Source organism: Geotrypetes seraphini, chromosome 10, assembly GCF_902459505.1.
Source record: "Geotrypetes seraphini chromosome 10, aGeoSer1.1, whole genome shotgun sequence".
Classification (NCBI taxonomy): domain Eukaryota; kingdom Metazoa; phylum Chordata; class Amphibia; order Gymnophiona; family Dermophiidae; genus Geotrypetes; species Geotrypetes seraphini.
Genome location: NC_047093.1, coordinates 105,528,620 through 105,546,677, shown reverse-complemented (window position 1 = coordinate 105,546,677; position 18,058 = coordinate 105,528,620). Strand labels below are relative to the sequence as shown.

The following is an 18,058-nucleotide window of genomic DNA, read 5'->3' as shown; positions in this document are numbered from 1 at the left end:
ATTGTCACCCGCGGCAGCTATCTTGTATTTTTCCCGATTTGAATTTTAAATTATTTTTCATACTTCCCAGCTTTGTTTTTGCAAGAAAACCTCATAGATGGCCTCAATAGGACAGGGTGGGATAGATTCATGCCTCATTTACGGTGAATGGCTGTCAGATGCACAACCATGTTCCATATGTGCTTCGGCCTGCGAGGGGGGTGATATTTGCTCAGATGCGGTGCCTTTGACCTCCGGGGAGGATCTTCAAGCATTTTCTGCCCCAACTTTTGTGAAATTGGCATCAGAGGGCCCTGGGAAGTATGCTGGTGGTGTTTCAGTGAAATGCAAATGTGGCTCCGGCAATAAAACTCATAAATCTTCTAAGCATTCCAAATCTGAGGTGCAGAAATCTGCTCCCATCGCAGAGGATGGTTTCCCCCTGGATTTTGTGAATATGCTTTATCAGGCATACTTAGTTAAAAAGTCTCTGCCTGTTTCCCTTCCACTGGCCTCTGTGCCAGTCACAAGGACCCCTGCCTCTGAAGAACCAGGGTCTGCCTTCTTGCCTTCCTGCGGGGGGTACCGGGGAGTAGTAAGTTGGCTGTGCCTGCAGTTGCACCATTCCTCTGCCAGTGGCCATGGATGTGGCAAATCTGGTGGATCTCCAGGATTTGGACCTGTGTGGAGCCCGTGATTTGGGGGAGGACACCACTGTGTGCAGATTCTTCAAACCCGCACAGCTTGTGGATTTAATCTCTGAATCTCTGCAGGAATTGAAGCTGCAGACGGAACAGCCAGTCACTGCGGAATGTTCCCTCATGAGTGACCAGAGGCCACAATCTGCCTCCAGAGGGTCCCTTGAAATGTGCTCAAGCCATGGTGCAGCTTTATCCCATGGCGTATTTCTTTAAAAAGCACTTTCTTTCCCGAAGGTAAATTCTTTGGTGGCGCAGGTCACCCCCAGCGCTTGGGGGAGGGTTTCCTGAAGGATGTCCAGGATCGACACATTGGTTTCTTCCTTAAGCATCTGTTTGATTTGGCCATTACTGGTGTTTAAAGCGGCGATGGCCTCCTTCTTTGTGGCTTGGGCATGCCATTCCAAGCTGCGCCATGATCCTGACATTGTAGTGCTTTGTGATTTGGATTTTTTCATCTCCAGAGTGGATTACATGGCTGATGCCTTGTATTGAAAGTTTTTGCCAAGCTTGGCGCCTATTCTGGATCGGGCAAAGGTTTAGTGATTCATCTTCTTAAGCTACATTGGTGGTGGGAGGGGGGAGTGCTTTTTTTTCTTTTTTTATACCGGGCTATAATCTTTTTTAGGACAGACAGAGATGTTAAAAAAAACCAGTTGCCCGTCATTGATGGGGGGGAGGGGTGCTTTTTTTTTCTCTAATGGGGCAGATATACCGGGCTGTAATTTTTTTAGGATGGACAGAGATGGTCAAAAAAGCGGAGGAGTAGCTCTTTCTGTAGAGAACAATATCCAAATGACTGAAATGTAGGGAACTTGGGGAAAGGAAGAAGTAATATGGATCGCTTTGTAAAAAGAAGATGGAACTTTTTTCTACATGTGTGTTGTATACAAGTTTCAAGTTTATTAAAAAATTTTTATACCACTCAATCAGACTTCTGAGCGGTGTACAATTAAAATACAGTTTGTGACAAAATAGGGTTTGCATTTGACAATTAAAATATATGTGACATACTCAGACAAAGACAAACGGGAACAAAGAGGAAAAAGGGTAGGAACTACAATACTTTGAGAAAAGAGTACAATTAGGGAGAAAAATGACACAATCACAGCAAATTGATAAAGATCTGGTTGCAGATATCCAAACATTGGGAAAGAAAGGGGAGGTTCTGTTGCTGGGTGATTTCAACCAACTACTACTACTACTAATCATTTTTATAATACTACAAGATATATGCAGTTCTATACACATCACATGCAGGTACCTGTCCGTAGGGGACTCACAATCTAAGTTGCCTGATACAAATTGGAAAATTTTGTCTATGGAATCAGAAAGAAGTAGAGAGATTGTGGATGCCTTTCAAAGTACTCTGTCAGACACATGAGTTTCCATGAGGTAAAAGACGATACAGTGGTACCTTGGTTTACGAGCATAATTCGTTCCAGAAGCATGCTCGTAAACCAAAATACTCATATATCAAAGCGAGTTTCCCCATAGGAACTAAGGGAAACTCGCTTGATATGTTCCCCCCACCCCCCGCGATTCGGCACCCTCCCCCCTGCGATCCGGCACCCCCCCCCCCCGCCGTGATCTGAAATCCCCCAGACCCACCTGAACACGCTTCTTACTTCCATCTGGCCACCGACACAGGCATGTCCTGTGCGTTGGTGCCGGTGCCCGAAAATCTGCCTCCTCTTCTTTGCTGGGCCTTGAGCATCCGCGCATGCTCAAGGCCTGCGAGTTCACGCGAGTGGAGGGGGGGGGTGCCGTATCGAAGGGGGGGGGAGGGTGCAGGATTGCAGGGGGCGCCGCTCGCAAATTGAGGGAAGCTCGGTTTCCGAGGTGCCGATTTTGCAAATGTTTTGCTTGTCTTGCAAAACACTCGCAAACCAGTGCACTCGTAAACCGAGGTACCACTGTACTGTATCTGGTGCTTACAACTGGGGAAAATGTCTCCAGTGTCTGAGTGGGTGCTGGGCTGGGCTGGGTGATTTTCAAACAATTTGGTTTGATATAACAGTTAAAGTGGAGGACTGGAGGACAACCATACAAAACTCAAAGTTCTAGATTTCAAATGTATTGACTTATATAAAATGGGGGAATACCTGAAGAAAGAGCTGATAGGATGGGAGGACATAAAGAAATGGAAAAACAGTGGTGCAAGCTGAAATGAGCAATATAAATGGCTACCGATCTTTATGTGTGGAAATATAACAATAGAAAAAGGAAACTGATATGGTTATCCAAATAAGTGGCAAAGAAAATAAAAGCAAGAGTTGGCATTTGTGAAATATAAAAAAAAAAAAAAAGCTCAGGAAGAGAAGTACAGAAAGGAATACTGGATGAAACTAAAAGAAGCCGAGAGAGAGAGAGAGATGCCTGGCAAAAGTGCATGCAGAAGAGCAAATGGCTAGAAATGTGAAAAAGGGAAACAATTTTTTATCAGGCGTATTAATGAAAGAAGAAAGACAAAAAAATGGAATTGTAAGACTGAAAGAAGCTATGAACCACTATGTGGAAAGTGATGAGGAGAAAGCAAAGGTCTCTTAAGATGGCAAAAAGTGCCATGAAAAGATTAATTGATATTGGGGTGATAATTGAACTCCAAGGTAAACTATAAAACACAGGATAAATTGCAGATACAGATACAGAATCATTCATGAACATCTGAAAATGATATCAAGACAGATAAATTTAAAACCAGTTGAACTGTGCCAGCAAGACCAGTTTGATCCATGTATTGTTTTTAGAAAATACAGTGGTGCAGAAATGAGGTCATAGGAATCAACTTTTAAAAATGATTGGGAGTGCTGAACTTATAAATTCAACACACATTTTCCCCTTGCCCAGCAGAAAAGAAAGAAAAACAAAGTCCTGCTGGTTGCGGGTGACCTACCTAGTACGTAAATGTTGTCACCCACCTGGCCTTCCTTAGCATAGTGGTAGTGCTGTGGTGGGTGACTACCGAGACTAGCATGCCTCTCAAAAGGGAGAATGGCCCTTCAGGGTGAAAATGCCAAACAGGCTGTAAAGGGAGTGATTTTAGCAACTCAAACAGAAAAGAAAACTCCCCAAACAGTTCTTACTTTCAAGAGAAAAAAAACTCAGGTTTATTATACCTCCTTTCTTAAAAGATGGATAGTTCAAAACTCTCAGGTAAGTTCCTACAGTTTAAGTTTAAACAGACATCATCAAGCCAAAAGAAGGAAAAAAAAACCACTTGCTTCTAACAGTTAAAACAAGTATCAGTAAGTCCCCCCAAAAAACCAACTCCTCCTGGGCTGCCTTACTCCAAAGTATCAGAAGAAAAACACTCCTCAAAAGAAGAAACAACACTACAGCAGTCCTTTGGGCTGGCAACAGGCCACAACCCAGCAAGGTGCCCAGACTTCAGTAATCCTTGCAAAGTTCCCCTCACTGGGCCCTTGCAACAAAGACAAAAGTTTATCTTGTTATAAGGGTTTGTCACTTTGATTACAGTGCCTTATCATGCTTCACACAAGCATTGGCAGGTTCCTGCTCCATAGAGCTGATTGCGGGGCAAAAGTTGCTGTGTCTGCTTTTAAATTACTTTTTTTGATAGCACTTAAAAGTATCCCTCAAAATAATTTTCCACCCAGATGTCATAGTACACTCCCCAACTTAACAATCCCCAGTAATGCCACCTGCTTTGAGGCTCTAGTAACAATAAAGAAAAAGTGTTTGAGTCCCACAAACAAAGGAAAAGAGAAAAACTTTCTTTTTCCCAAAAAAAGGGGGGAGGGGGGACTGTCCCAGTAGACCTTCCTGACAGCTTTGTTGAAAAACAGTCCAATGGTGTGTTGGTTTTTTTTTTTTTTAAGTACAAGTCTTTCTCCATTCAAAAGAGAAAAGCAAACAAACTGTTATTTGCCCAATACAGATAGATTCACTTCCATTTCCTCTGAAGGCACAGGCTCTAGCTCAGCTCTGGGGTCTGTGGTTCCTCAAGACTCTGCCATTCCATCAGGTCTTCTTCAGACTGCTGCGTGGCCTGGAGAGCTTTTTGTAGCAACTGCTCCTGCACTACTCTGCGTAGCTTCTGTAAGCTGGGCTTAAGTTTTGCAGGGCCACACCCTAACCTAGCTGAGAGGGAAGCAGACTTCAGCTCCCTCTGGTTCCCCTTATGGCCACCTAGGAAATTTTCCTGCTCTCATAGAAGGGATCTGTCTGAGCTCTGAATGCATTGGATTGATTTCTATTGTGTGCCTGCCTTTTCTTATTGCCTAGATGTACTGTTTCTTTCTGAGTGACTGGGATGACTGTGTTCTGGCCTGCCTGCATGATATTACTCCAGTGGTCAAGGAATGCTTTCAGATTTTCCAATGAATTAGACATGGCACCTTGTTATGCCTTTCTGTATGAAAATTTTCCATCATTAGCACTTCAAAACCAGACACAAGATGAGTATCTGTGTTTCTAACTCTTTCTTATAGAATCTACAGATGTTTGCTGTGAAGCATCTCAACCTTAATCTGATGTTCTGGGCTGCAACTATTGATCACTCATGCTTATGTTTCAGTTCACCTCTCCTTAAACATGTGTCTGATTTTTGATCCATGAATGGTTCCTGGAGTAAAATTATGGGGCTCATTTTCAAAGGATAAAAACGTCCAAAAACTGTCACAAGGGAGGGCTTGGATGGCCATGTAGGCATAAAGGTCTAGCTGCTCTAAATGTTGCCGATTTTTTAGGTGCCCAAGCTCACTAAAAACTGCTGTTGAATGATGTTTTAACCGAGTTTCAAGGTGCCTACCAGCGCCTAAAAAAAAATAGACACTGGAATCACACCTCTTTAGGAGCTTTAGGTATGGTTAATGCTGGAAGTGCCGTTAGGCAGCCTAAAGTGCCTACAGAGGCACGATTCACATCAAATGTAGGTGCTGGAAATGTAGACCTGGAAAATCCTGATCTATATTTCTGGTGCCTACCTTTGACAGAGGCATGATTCTGTACCTGGCGCCATCAAGTGATTGATGCGCAATCAGCAGCCGCTTTTAAGGCAGTTGCAAATGGCGCCGGCTAGAGAATTCAGGCCTAAATATCCAAAGCACATAATCAAACATCTTTTAAAATTGCTTTCTGCGGTGCTGGGCGGAATGTAAGCTTGACTTAGGGCTCCTTTTACAAAGCTGCGCTAGCGGTTTTAGCGCACGCTAGACGCTAACGCTAGCATTGAGCTGCTGTTAGTCCTAGCTGCGTAGCGCGGGTTTAGCGTGTGCTAAAATTCTGCACACACTGAACTGTTTGTGGTACTGCGGTATATAAAAATAAAGTTATTATTATTATTATTAAAAACGCTATCGCAGCTTAGTAAAACGAGCCTTTAGACAACATTATCAGATGATCTTTGTACCATAACAGATTGCAAAATAATTTTTATCCCAGGACAAGCAGGCAGCATATTCTCACATGTGGGGTGACGTCATCCACGGAGCCCCGTACAGACAATATTAAAAGTGCATCACTACTTTAAGTTTTTAGAAACTTTGTAACTGCCCACCCCGCACATGCGTGAGTGCTTTCCCACCCGACATAGGCTCGCGATTCCTCAGTTCTTCGTTTTCCGTGGAGCAAAGAAGTACTTTTCTGATTGAATTCCGTCAGTCCGTGTTGCCTTCCTGCTTCACATTTTCTTCTGACTAGTTTTTCTAGTGTATTTTTTTTCTTTCTCTTACTTATTCTCTTAAAAAAAGAAAATCTGTAGAAAAGAAAACTAAATTTTTTTTCTTTTCTTATCTGCTTTGGCCTTTGGGGTTCTCCCTCGGGCCAAAATTGAGTTTAATTTTGCAGAAGTCATTTTTCCATCCATGTCAAAACCATTAATGGGCTTTAAAAAGTACTGTAGGTGTTGGCAGCCTATTTCAGTCACCGACCCTCACAGTTGGTGTTTGCAGTGTTTTGGTCCTGAGCACCGGGTGGAGACTTGCGCCCGGTGTTCCACCTTACTGAAGCGCTATATCAAAGCCCGTCATCTCCAACATGAGAAGTTATTCAGTGCGGCCATGGACATTGACAAGACCTCGCAGCAATCAACGTCAAAGACTCCTGCATTGACGTCAATATCAGGAGATCTTGCACCATCGGGGAAGCCAGCTAAGAAGCCATCCACTTCCCAACCAGCATCAAAGGTTGCAACAGCATCGAGTCCCTTGATGCAGACCAAACAGTGACCTCCTTTGAGGTATGCATCCTTGTCGACATCAGGCTTTCTGAGGCAAACTGCTGCACCGATGGTACCAGCAGATAAGGCAACAGTATTGGTGCTTTCATTTAAGGAGAAGCTCATTGAGTTCTTCCAGAGGGAGCTCGGTGATCTTGTATTTAATAGTGCAAAAGAGCTGTTCACTAATTCTCTTCATCTTCTTCCTTGGATTGTAAGCATCGATCTCCTCTATGCACAGATGCACACCATCCCTACTCAGCAGCTCTTGGAAAATCATCGAATGGTCCAGGAAGCCAAAATGCTCTCGATGTAGCTATCCATTCATCTATAGGATGTGAGCTTCTGTGCTCTAGCCTTTATCCTCGACAGGGAGGATGGATGAGAATACCACCTGCGCACCTGTCTACTCATACTCTAAATTCCAGTTTCTCTAGAATAGTTCCAGCAGCCGAGCTTTGACTGCATACTTGTGAAAGCGGGCAACCATCGACCAGGGCCTGGATACTCCATTACCTTCCTGCCTCTGGCCCACACTGTGAACTCGCTCAATCACTATTGGTTCCGCACTGTTGGGCAATCCCAAATCCTGGGTAAGCCGGTGTTCTGCAAGTTTTGGAGCTCAGAAACTTTGATATTCTCTGGCACACTAACAATTCTGATGTTCTTGCGCTGGCCCCAATTTTTCTGATCTTCCATCCAATTGAAGAGCAGACACGCGTGATTTTCAAGGGCGTTCAACTGCCCCTCTGATGATGCCAAACAATCCTACTGAGCTGACACCTGCTCCTCAATATGCTGGATTTGTGTCATGTGCCCCACAATGGCATCCTTGAGCTTCTCCATGGAAGTATGGAGCTTGGCTAATTTATCGTCTAAAAGCTGTGATAAGTGCTGCATAGACACTTGCAGGACATCCTCTGCCAACCTTCACCACCATCTTGGTGAGAAAATATGTTGTGTTCCCTTTGCCCGGCTGCAGAATTTTTGTCAGCATTTCCTCTACTAAGTTACTGCAGTGTAGCAAGTCCAAAATCAAGATCCTCTGAAGGCTAGAACTTTAGTACTGTAAGCGGAGCCAAACACACAAGCATCCGCTCAAGAACAAGCTATCATGTCACCCCCCTCAATTCCCTCTTTAACATATAGTGCAAACCTCCCCCCCTAATTTGATCTACTCTGTGATTGTGATATAATTTGCACCCAGGTAACAGTGTCCCATTGATTGTCCTCCTTCCACCTGGTCTCTGAGATGCCTATTATATCTACCTTATTCAGTGCTATATACTCCTGCGGAGGATTTGTATTTCTCTATGTTTTTTAACTGAACCTTAACTAATTTGAGAAATTATTTATAACTTAAGGTTCTACTAAATACAATGGTAGTATAAACTTTAGTATTAATGCTGGACTGCTGGTCTAGAAAAACTAGGAGGCACTATTTCTGCTGATAATTGTTTTTATTTTTTTTTTTTTCAGGATCTGATGGACCTGTGTGTGATAAGTGTAATATAGGATACAGTGGCCCCAACTGTGATGAGTGTGACTATGGTTATTATTTACATGATACCATTTGTGTGAAGTGTGATTGTAATGGAAATGTGGACACAGCAAAATTTCCAGACATCTGTAACCCAAAGACAGGCCAATGCCTAAACTGTACTCGCAATACTACTGGCCACCACTGTGAGAAATGTCAAGAAGGCTACAGTAGGGATCCAACTGAAAACTGCACCAAAACAGGTAACATTCATCTATAATCTAATATACTCTACCTTATTTAGTTAATTACTGCAAAAGTGATTAGAAATCCTAGACATTAAATCAATTTTCTATCAGAAATACAAGTTGCATAGTAAATGCACCTGGAACAATAGTGCTGATAAAGCCAGTTTCCTGGTCTGATCATAGAATGGGACATGATTTCTGTAGCACATTCTAGGGCTTTCACAGTTAAATAATTTAGAACCATAACCTTTGTGATGGCAATATACCGTATTTTCGCGGATATAACGCGCACCATTGTAAAACGCGCACAGGGGTATAGCGCGCAGAAATCACGATGATATGTACAAAAACTTTTCTATACCGCGCTCAGGCATATAACGCGCATGCTGCCCGACTCTCCTTTCGCCCGCCCTGACTTTCCGTGCGCTGTCCCGACTCTCCGTTCACCCCCCCTGACTTCCGTGCACTGTCCTCCCTTGAAGTCCTGTCCCCCCTTGAAGGTCTGTCCCCATCCTGAAAGCCTGATGCCCCCCCCGACGTCCGATACATCCCCCCCCCGGCAGGACCACTTGCACCCTCACCCCGAAGGACCGCCGACTCCCCAACAATATCGGGCCAGGAGGGAGCCCAAACCCTCCTGGCCACGGCGACCCCCTAACCCCACCCCGCACTACATTACGGGCAGGAGGGATCCCAGGCCCTCCTGCCCTCGACGCAAACCCCCTCCCCCCAACGACCGCCCCCCCCCAAGAACCTCCGCCCGTCCCCCAGCCGACCCGCGACCCCCCTGGCCGACCCCCACGACACCCCCACCCGCCTTCCCCGTACCTTTGTGTAGTTGGGCCAGAAGGGAGCCCAAACCCTCCTGGCCACGGCGACCCCCTAACCCCACCCCGCACTACCTTACGGGCAGGAGGGATCCCAGGCCCTCCTGCCCTCGACGCAAACCCCCCTCCCCCCCAGCCGACCCGCGACCCCCCTGGCCGACCCCCACGACCCCCCCAACCCCCCTTCCCCGTACCTTTGGAAGTTGGCCGGACAGACGGGAGCCAAACCCGCCTGTCCGGCAGGCAGCCAACGAAGGAATGAGGCCGGATTGGCCCATCCGTCCTAAAGCTCCGCCTACTGGTGGGGCCTAAGGCGCGTGGGCCAATCAGAATAGGCCCTGGAGCCTTAGGTCCCACCTGGGGGCGCGGCCTGAGACACATGGTCGGGTTTGGCCCATGTGCCTCAGGCCGCGCCCCCAGGTGGGACCTAAGGCTCCAGGGCCTATTCTGATTGGCCCACGCGCCTTAGGCCCCACCAGTAGGCGGAGCTTTAGGACGGATGGGCCAATCCGGCCTCATTCCTTCGTTGGCTGCCTGCCGGACAGGCGGGTTTGGCTCCCGTCTGTCCGGCCAACTTCCAAAGGTACGGGGAAGGGGGGTGGGGGGGTCGTGGGGGTCGGCCAGGGGGGTCGCGGGTCGGCTGGGGGGGAGGGGGGTTTGCGTCGAGGGCAGGAGGGCCTGGGATCCCTCCTGCCCGTAATGTAGTGCGGGGTGGGGTTAGGGGGTCGCCGTGGCCAGGAGGGTTTGGGCTCCCTTCTGGCCCAACTACACAAAGGTACGGGGAAGGCGGGTGGGGGTGTCGTGGGGGTCGGCCAGGGGGGTCGCGGGTCGGCTGGGGGACGGGCGGAGGTTCTTGGGGGGGGGGGCCGGCGTTGGAGGGGGGGGGGTTTGCGTCGAGGGCAGGAGGGCCTGGGATCCCTCCTGCCCGTAATGTAGTGCGGGGTGGGGTTAGGGGGTCGCCGTGGCCAGGAGGGTTTGGGCTCCCTCCTGGCCCGATATTGTTGGGGAGTCGGCGGTCCTTCGGGGTGAGGGTGCGAGTGGTCCTGCCGGGGGGGGGATGTATCGGACGTCGGGGAGTCGGCCGGGCAAGAGGGCTTGGGCTCCCTCTTGCTCCGATCGTGGATGCGGGTGCGGGTGGGAGCGCGTGCGAGCGGTCGTTCGGGGTGGGGGTGCGAGCGGTCCTGCTGGGGGGGTGAATCGGGCGTCGGGCGGGGTGGGAACTATGTTTAAAAACTTTTGTATACCGCGCTCAGGCATATACCGCGCGAGGGGTATGCGCGGTACGTAAAATCACGTATAACGCGCGCGTTATATCCGCGAAAATACGGTAGTCTTTAGATCAGATAACACCAGTAAAACCGGCCCTGCCGGCAGCCAACTCACAAGTATGGGATATTTACCTACTGTCAGGACTCGTGTACTGTGTTAATAGAAAGAAGATTATTGAGGTAGGTATATAATCTTCTCTTACTAAAAAGGCTAAACTGTGGTTGAGGAAAGAAAGATTTTTCTTTGACATTGTAGTGAAAAAGCAGAGTATATAAGTTCATCAGTACATACATTTCTGATGTGCCCACTTTGAAACCATGTTGTGTGTGGTGGCATATAAAGTGATCACCAGGTGTTGAACAGTGCTGAGTGTAGTAGTGGCTCTCTTGCTTTAGAAGTTTTGGAGTATAATAACACTGTTTATTTGCATATGTGCACATTCATGCACATTCTTATACTGCATCAGTTGTGTAAGATGCCATTGTGCCCTGTTCAGTGCATATGTACATTATTTTATTGCATTATCTAAACATCTCCTTGCTTGTAAAAGCACATTTTACTGCACTCATTGTGAGAACAGACTTTTTCTGGTGCAACAGCTATATGTGTTCAGTAAAGAGCATTATAGTTAAGGCATTTTAAATTTTCAATGTCTGACTTTTGTTTGTGTTTGTCTCTTAGAAATTCCTGGCACTAAAGAATCCAGACGTGTCAATATAGATGCAAATTCTACTATGATACCATCATTTTCAACTCCTCTTTCAAACAATACTATAATACCTACAACTTTACAAATAACTAATATATTTTCAGTAAGCTCCTCTGATAACAGCACTTCAACATTAGCAGATGTATCATGGACTCAATTTAATATAATTATTTTGACAGTGATCATCATTGTTGTGGTCTTATTGATGGGATTTGTAGGTGCTGTGTATATGTACCGTGAATATCAAAGCAGAAAGCTTAATGCACCATTTTGGACTATTGAACTTAAGGAGGACAACATTAGTTTTAGCAGCTACCATGACAGCATCCCAAATGCAGATGTTTCAGGTTTACTAGAAGATGATGGGAATGAAATCGCACCAAATGGACAGCTATCACTGACATCATCCATAAACAACTACAAAGCCTAAGAAAATTAATGCCATTCTTCCAACAGCAGATGGAACAGTTACAAAAGGCATATCATGTGCCATACTGCAATTCCAGAGAGATGATTTTTTGGGTTGTAGAGAAGCTAAGATGATGCAAAATGTAACATTAAAAATAGGTAAGATCTAAACATGATTTAGTGTTTAAAATATGAGTGCTGCAGTGAGGTGTGACAAACTATTGTGGATATAATGATGGTCCCTATTCAGGGGCAGCATAATACCTATGGGGCAGAGGAGGTGAATCAAACAATCCTGTCTCATCCCTTCTTCATGTCCTAGTTGCTGATGGCTACATGAGGCAAAAATTGGATTGAGCCCACTCCTTTCCACTGGCTATGCCTCTATGTCAACCAGAGAAGTTGAGGGTGTCTAGTACTGGTTTCTTTCACCCTGCCCGTAGGCATAATGGAGTGGCAAAAACTACTTAGGATACACGCTAAGTGGCAAAACGGGCTATTTTATGTGAATTCATTTAATCTATTACAGACTCTAGAGCAGGGGTGGGCAACTCTGGTCCTCGAGGGCCGGAACCCAGTCGGGTTTTCAGGATTTCCCCAATGAATGTGCATTGAAAGCAGTGCATGCAAATAGATCTCATGCATATTCATTGAGGAAATCCTGAAAACCCGATTGGATTTCGGCCTTCAAGGACTGGAGTTGGCCATGTCTGCTCTAGAGAGATTGTTTTGACCTTAAAGTATATTGTATGTAAATGAAAGGATATTGAGAATTACACCATAAATTAAAAGAATCTAAGTTGAAAGACCAGAGAAGGAATTAAAGACAGTCATGACACAGATGATCCCTTATGGCAAGAGAATAGAAATCAAGCATAAGGCACCTTAGCTGACTATACCAATGAAATGACTTCAGATAAAACAAAAACATGTAGTAGGTGGTAGTTACCATTTTATCCGCCTTATCGGGCAGACTAGATGGATTGTTTTAATCTTCATGGACTATTTGCAATATGGCTTTCAAAAGTCTTTACACATTCTGCTGTCCTTAAAAAAAAAATACAGTTCATAAAATATTGAAAAAGGAGCTTGCTTCATTGATCTATGTAAAATGCTGTATACTTTCAACATGAAAGAACAAATATAGAAATATTCACAAAATTAACAGTTATCGATCAAGACCTAAGTCTTTACATATTTTGACTCATACTTGGTGGAAGACCCTCTTACAACATAACTGCCATGAGTCATTCAGGATACCAGCAGTATAAATACTGCCTAAGCAATCCCTCCAGTGTTGGGAACAAACAGCACCAGCAAGAGACAGAGCAAATAGATGTTTTCTGATATCTTCCATCAATTAAAAATTACCTGACAGAATTCTCTCCCCCAAAGTTGGAAGCGCATCACAGCACCACATTGCAGAAATTGACATCTTTTCAGAACACTTGGTGCATACCCCCTAGTGGTAAAATCCATTTCAATTTCTGCAAGCAGTCTGGGCAGAAGTCTTTTGCTGTTGCTCTGCTTCTTTTTCTTATTTTTTCTATTAAATTTGGCATAAACTTCATTTCTCGGTGCCTTGAGACCCCTTCCCGGTGGTCCGCTGTTGGAGAAAAGGACACAGTCCTGCAGTGCTGGACTGCAGCTTCACAGAGAAACTCAGGTAGATCTGTGAAGCCAGCCTGCTGTGTGCCACTTTCTGGAAGTACCCGGGGTCCTTCCCATGGAGTTTGCTGGCCAGTGACCCCACAATCACAGGTTTCTAGTGCAGGCTGAGTGCATCTGGACAGAAACCTACCCGGATTTCAGGGTGCAGGCTGCCTTTCCCTGCCCCCGACCATGTGGCAGAGGATCTGTGGGGGCGGAGGTTGGGGTCAGTCTCTGGCTGGCTGGCAGTCCAAAGATCTCCATTCCTGGGCATTTGGAGCTGTTCTGAGGCAGAAAAGTCTTTGTTTCTCCATTCAGCTGCTGCAACATAAGCAGTGCTTCTGCTGGGTCAGACCAAAGGTCCATCATGCCCAGCAGTCTGCTCACGCGGTGGCCCATCAGGTCCAGGACCTGTATAGTAATCCTCTATCTATACACTTCTATCCCCTTTTCCTGGGGGGATTCTGCCATAGCACAGGTTTCCAGTGCACAGCCTTCCCTAGGGCTGGTAAGTGAAAATTCAGTTATATCCAGATTGCAGGAGGCTGTTCCAATACAAAATATTCTTTTCTAGCATCCTCAGGTAGCAGAGTGACAGTGGCCATTTCATTTCTGGCATGTGCCTGTCTTTCCCGCCTGCATAATGCATCCTCTGTGATGGTGCATGCCTGTTCTCTGCTGCTGTGTAGCTGTAGTGCCGATGTAGACGCAACCTCGAGGGTCTCCTTCAGCGGCCGTCCTTTCAAGGGCCAGATTCTTGTTGGTATAGGTTGGGATGATCTCTTCTCAGGTGGGGTGCTCGCCACCCTATGTTGCTCCCTGTAATTCAGTTTCGCTGATGGTTGGGAGGGGATTGTAGTTCTTTTTGTTCCTCCCGCAGGTGGCATTCATAGGGCTACACCTTCATTACCACTGTTCCAATTCTGGGTGTCCTCAGGTTCCTGTGCAGTGGCTACTCCGCACACATACAAAAAAAACTTAAAATTAAAAGCGCCGATGTTGCCTGGGGCAGGTGTGGTTTCTTCACTCGCAGGCTGTCTTCTGCTGTTTTGTCAGTGTGGATTCGACTTTCATTGCTCACTTCTTAATCTTACTGTGCCTCCCTCCGTCTTTGTTTCTGGACTCCAGTAAGTCACCAGCAGCAGTATTCAGAGTCTGCGATATCTTGCAGTGCCTCTTGGTCTTTTGGGTGTTTAAACCTCTTCCAGTGCCCCAAATGAGAACTGAGGGGCTCGGTGATTTCAAGACATATTCTGGTTCTACAGTTGGTTACTCGCTTCTTGTGAATTTTCCTTTTCTGAGTGGTCAACGGAGTACACTGTGCTATCTGCTGTCTCCAGAGGAGTTTCTAAGTGTCCTTGGATCTCCCAGAGATTTCCTCCATATTTTGATCTCCCCAGAGCATTGCAGGTTTCTACGTTTCCATGTTCTACATCAGCATTTCCAGTTTGCAGCTCTGCCCTTTGACCTCGCCCCTTTCATCCCAGTGATTGTAGTTGAGCTGGCTTTCTGCCAGCAGGGGGTCCACGTCCACCCTTACTGGGACAGTGAGTGCTCTGGGCTCTATCTCGTTAGGTGTACAAAGATGTGGTGGGGTCAGTAGAGTCTCTGCTGCAGGCATGAGCAAATTCAGGAAGAGACGCAGGGCATCCTCCCGGTCTCTGGATTTTCTAGGGCTTCTCTTCATCTCCAGATGGAGTCATGTATTTCTTCTCAGGGCAAGTAGACAGAACCTTCGTCAACAGATTAGAATTCTCTTGGATTGTCTGGCTCACTCAGCCTCCACTGAGTTTTCTCATCTTTCACGACTGCTCTCTTGGAAGGAGTCAGATAGCAGCAGTTTGAGCTGGTGGCTTCAGTGTGGCTCTCGATTAGGGCTGGCTGCTTCAGATTTCCGAGTGGTTAATTCTTAACATGAATGCCAGCCTGTTGGGTTACAGGCTCATTGTGGGGCCCACTCCATTCAGGGGTATTGGACTCCTGGTCCACAACGTTGGTGGACCTTTCATCTGGAGCTTTGGAAATTTGGCTGACACTACTCGCTCTCCAGCCCCTTGAGAAAGACTGACGGTTTTCTTCAACGCCATGGCAGTGGCAAATGTACATCATGAGGGATCTCTAGTGCCCTCTCTCTCTTGGGCAAGATAGATCGATGGCATTCCACTAGGAGGAAGCACTTCTTTGGCCTTTCTCAGTGGCCCTTGGGGCTGGAGCCACCACTGTTCCGGCAGTCTTCCTTGGCCGACATATCCTGGTTTCGGGAGCCTGGTTCCTCTCAGAGGAGCCGTTTTGTCTTCTCTTACAAGAGCCAGGGTTTGCCCCAGATGATCTTGTTGGCTTTGGCAGAGATCTCGAAGGCTGGGTGCCTTTTGGTTGACGAACAGCTTGGAAGCTAGGGTTGTATGTATTGGTTTGGCCCTGGCTGGCTCACACGTTCCTTTATGATGTTTCCCCCCATGGCCTCTGATAGGTCAGCTTATCTACTAAACAAGTGACACATTCCAGCCTGGTGTATTTAGTGGCTCTGGTTTGGCCTCGCCGCCTGCGGTATGCAGTTCTTCTATATCTTTAGCGGGACGAGAGGCTTGGTTCCCTTTTTATTAATAACTTCTCAGTCAGGGACTGGTTTCATTGGAGAACCCACGGTGTTTTGGTCTTATGGCATGGCTTTTGAGTGCTCAAATTTGAGGATGAGCAATTATTTGGAAGTAGTTATCTCGACTCTTTTGCACTCAAAGTACCATCTACTTTGGCTTCTTCTGCCAAAGCCTGATAGGTGGGTGCTAGGAATTAGGTGGAACCTGAGGAGGCTCCCAGTTAGGTAGTCCTAGTTTTCCTTCAGGAGGGTTTAGCCAGGAATCTAGCATTGGCCTCCCTGAAAGTTCAAGTTGCAGGCTTTGCGTGTTTTCAGGCATGCAGAGGAGCTAGTTAGCTTACTACTCTTTCAGATCTGACCAGGTGTATGAGGGGAATGCTTCATCTGTATCCTCCCTTGTGTCTCCTTTCCCCTTCATGAACTCTTAAGATCGTTTTACAAGGCGTTGATGAGGCTTCCTTTGAACCACTATAGGATGTATTTCTTCTGGACCTGTTATTCATAACTGTTTTTCTGGTCACCATTGTCTCAGCACGGTGTATTTTGGAGTTTCTGCTCTTTCGTGCAGATAACCTTTTTTCTGTGTGATAGACTTGGGTGTTTTCCTCTGTATTGTACATTCCTTGTTGTCGACAGTGGTCTCGGCTTTCCGAGTCCATCAGGAGATTAGATTGCCTGCATTTCATATGATAGGTTCGGAGCTTAAAGTTCAGATCTTCCGCAAATTAGATGTCCGGAAGATCTTGCTCCTTTATTTGGAAAGGATAACTGAATTCTGGGCTGTCAGATCACTTTGTTGTTCTCACTGTTGTGCCTCACCATGGTGGGCCAGCATCCAAGTCCTCAATCACTTGATGGATTTGAATGGCTATTTCCGCAACTTACATCGCCTGCGGTGCGCAGCCGCTGATTTCTCTTCCAGCACTCTTGATGGGAAGGATGGCTTCATCATGGGAGGTATCTTGTGCAATTTATCCTGCTGAAATTTGCAGGGCGGCTCTTGGTCCTCTTTTCATACTTTTACCTAGTTTTCCCGAAAGGCGCATTCTGCTGCCGTTTTTCAGGACCTTGGTTTTGTGGGCAGGGTCCTCTGTCCCTCCCTAACTTCCGTGGCTTTGGTAAGTCACCTAGCACATGGAATCCTCCAGGGACATAACAGAATGGAAGATTAGGTTTCTATCTATGATAATTTTCTTTCTGTTAGTCCCTGGAGGATTCCATACGACCCGCCCTCTGTATGCATTCAGTGGTTTGGAATTGCCTGCTTCTTTCTTCCTTGGTTATACAGGCTTGAAGATTGTCCAGCCAGTTGCTGGATCCTGTGGAGAGTTCTCTGTAAGTATCACATTGCCGAAAGATCACTCTTGAGGTGCTCGTTGCACACAGCAGGTTGATTCTACATTGTTCATCAATGTTTTTTTACTGAGTTGTCTTGGTGCCTGTTTATTACTTATTGATACTTTGCAGAGCATACCAGTTCGTGACTTACTTGGGTTGATGGGGATTCTCCCCTGTGCCCCCTTTGTCCTGGATTTACAGGTATGTGCTTGGTTTTGGGACTGAACTGATTTTACCACTAGGGGATATGCACCATGTGTTCTGAAAAGATGTGAATTCCTGCAATACCCAGACTGTGGTTTGGGATTGAACACCTAGCATATGGAATCCTCCAGGGACTAACAGAAAGAAGATTATCGTAGGTAGAAACCTAATCTTCCATTCCTGCAAAATCTAGCTGTAATTTGCAATATCCATCTTTCCCTCAATCTTCACAAGCCTTTTTTGTTCCCACTACTGAAAAGCATCCCCACAAAATAATGATGTTTTACTATAGCAAAGGTGTTGGTGCAATTTGCTGTGTGCTTTTTCCCTATATGCACTGCTTAGCATTGAGACAAAAAAATTCCACTTTCATCAACCACAAAACCTCCTACACTCATACAGTGCCCAAAAAGTATTGGCTTGTAAATGCTAAGCAGCATTTCTTGTAGCTTCTTTCCAGCATTTCTTTCT

General features: G+C 46.1%; 1 protein-coding gene across 1 annotated transcript in view; it reads left to right on the top strand.

Annotated features, from left to right (window-relative positions):
* Positions 1-11,925, top strand: part of MEGF9 (multiple EGF like domains 9) — a 109,672-nt gene extending 97,747 nt beyond the window's left edge. Inside the window, exons 5-6 of the mRNA XM_033961584.1 lie at positions 8,338-8,601; positions 11,364-11,925. Coding sequence (XP_033817475.1) covers positions 8,338-8,601; positions 11,364-11,821 — 722 coding nt within the window. The 3' untranslated portion in view covers positions 11,822-11,925. The remainder of the gene's footprint in view (positions 1-8,337; positions 8,602-11,363) is intronic.
* Positions 11,926-18,058: the final 6,133 nt, after the last annotated feature.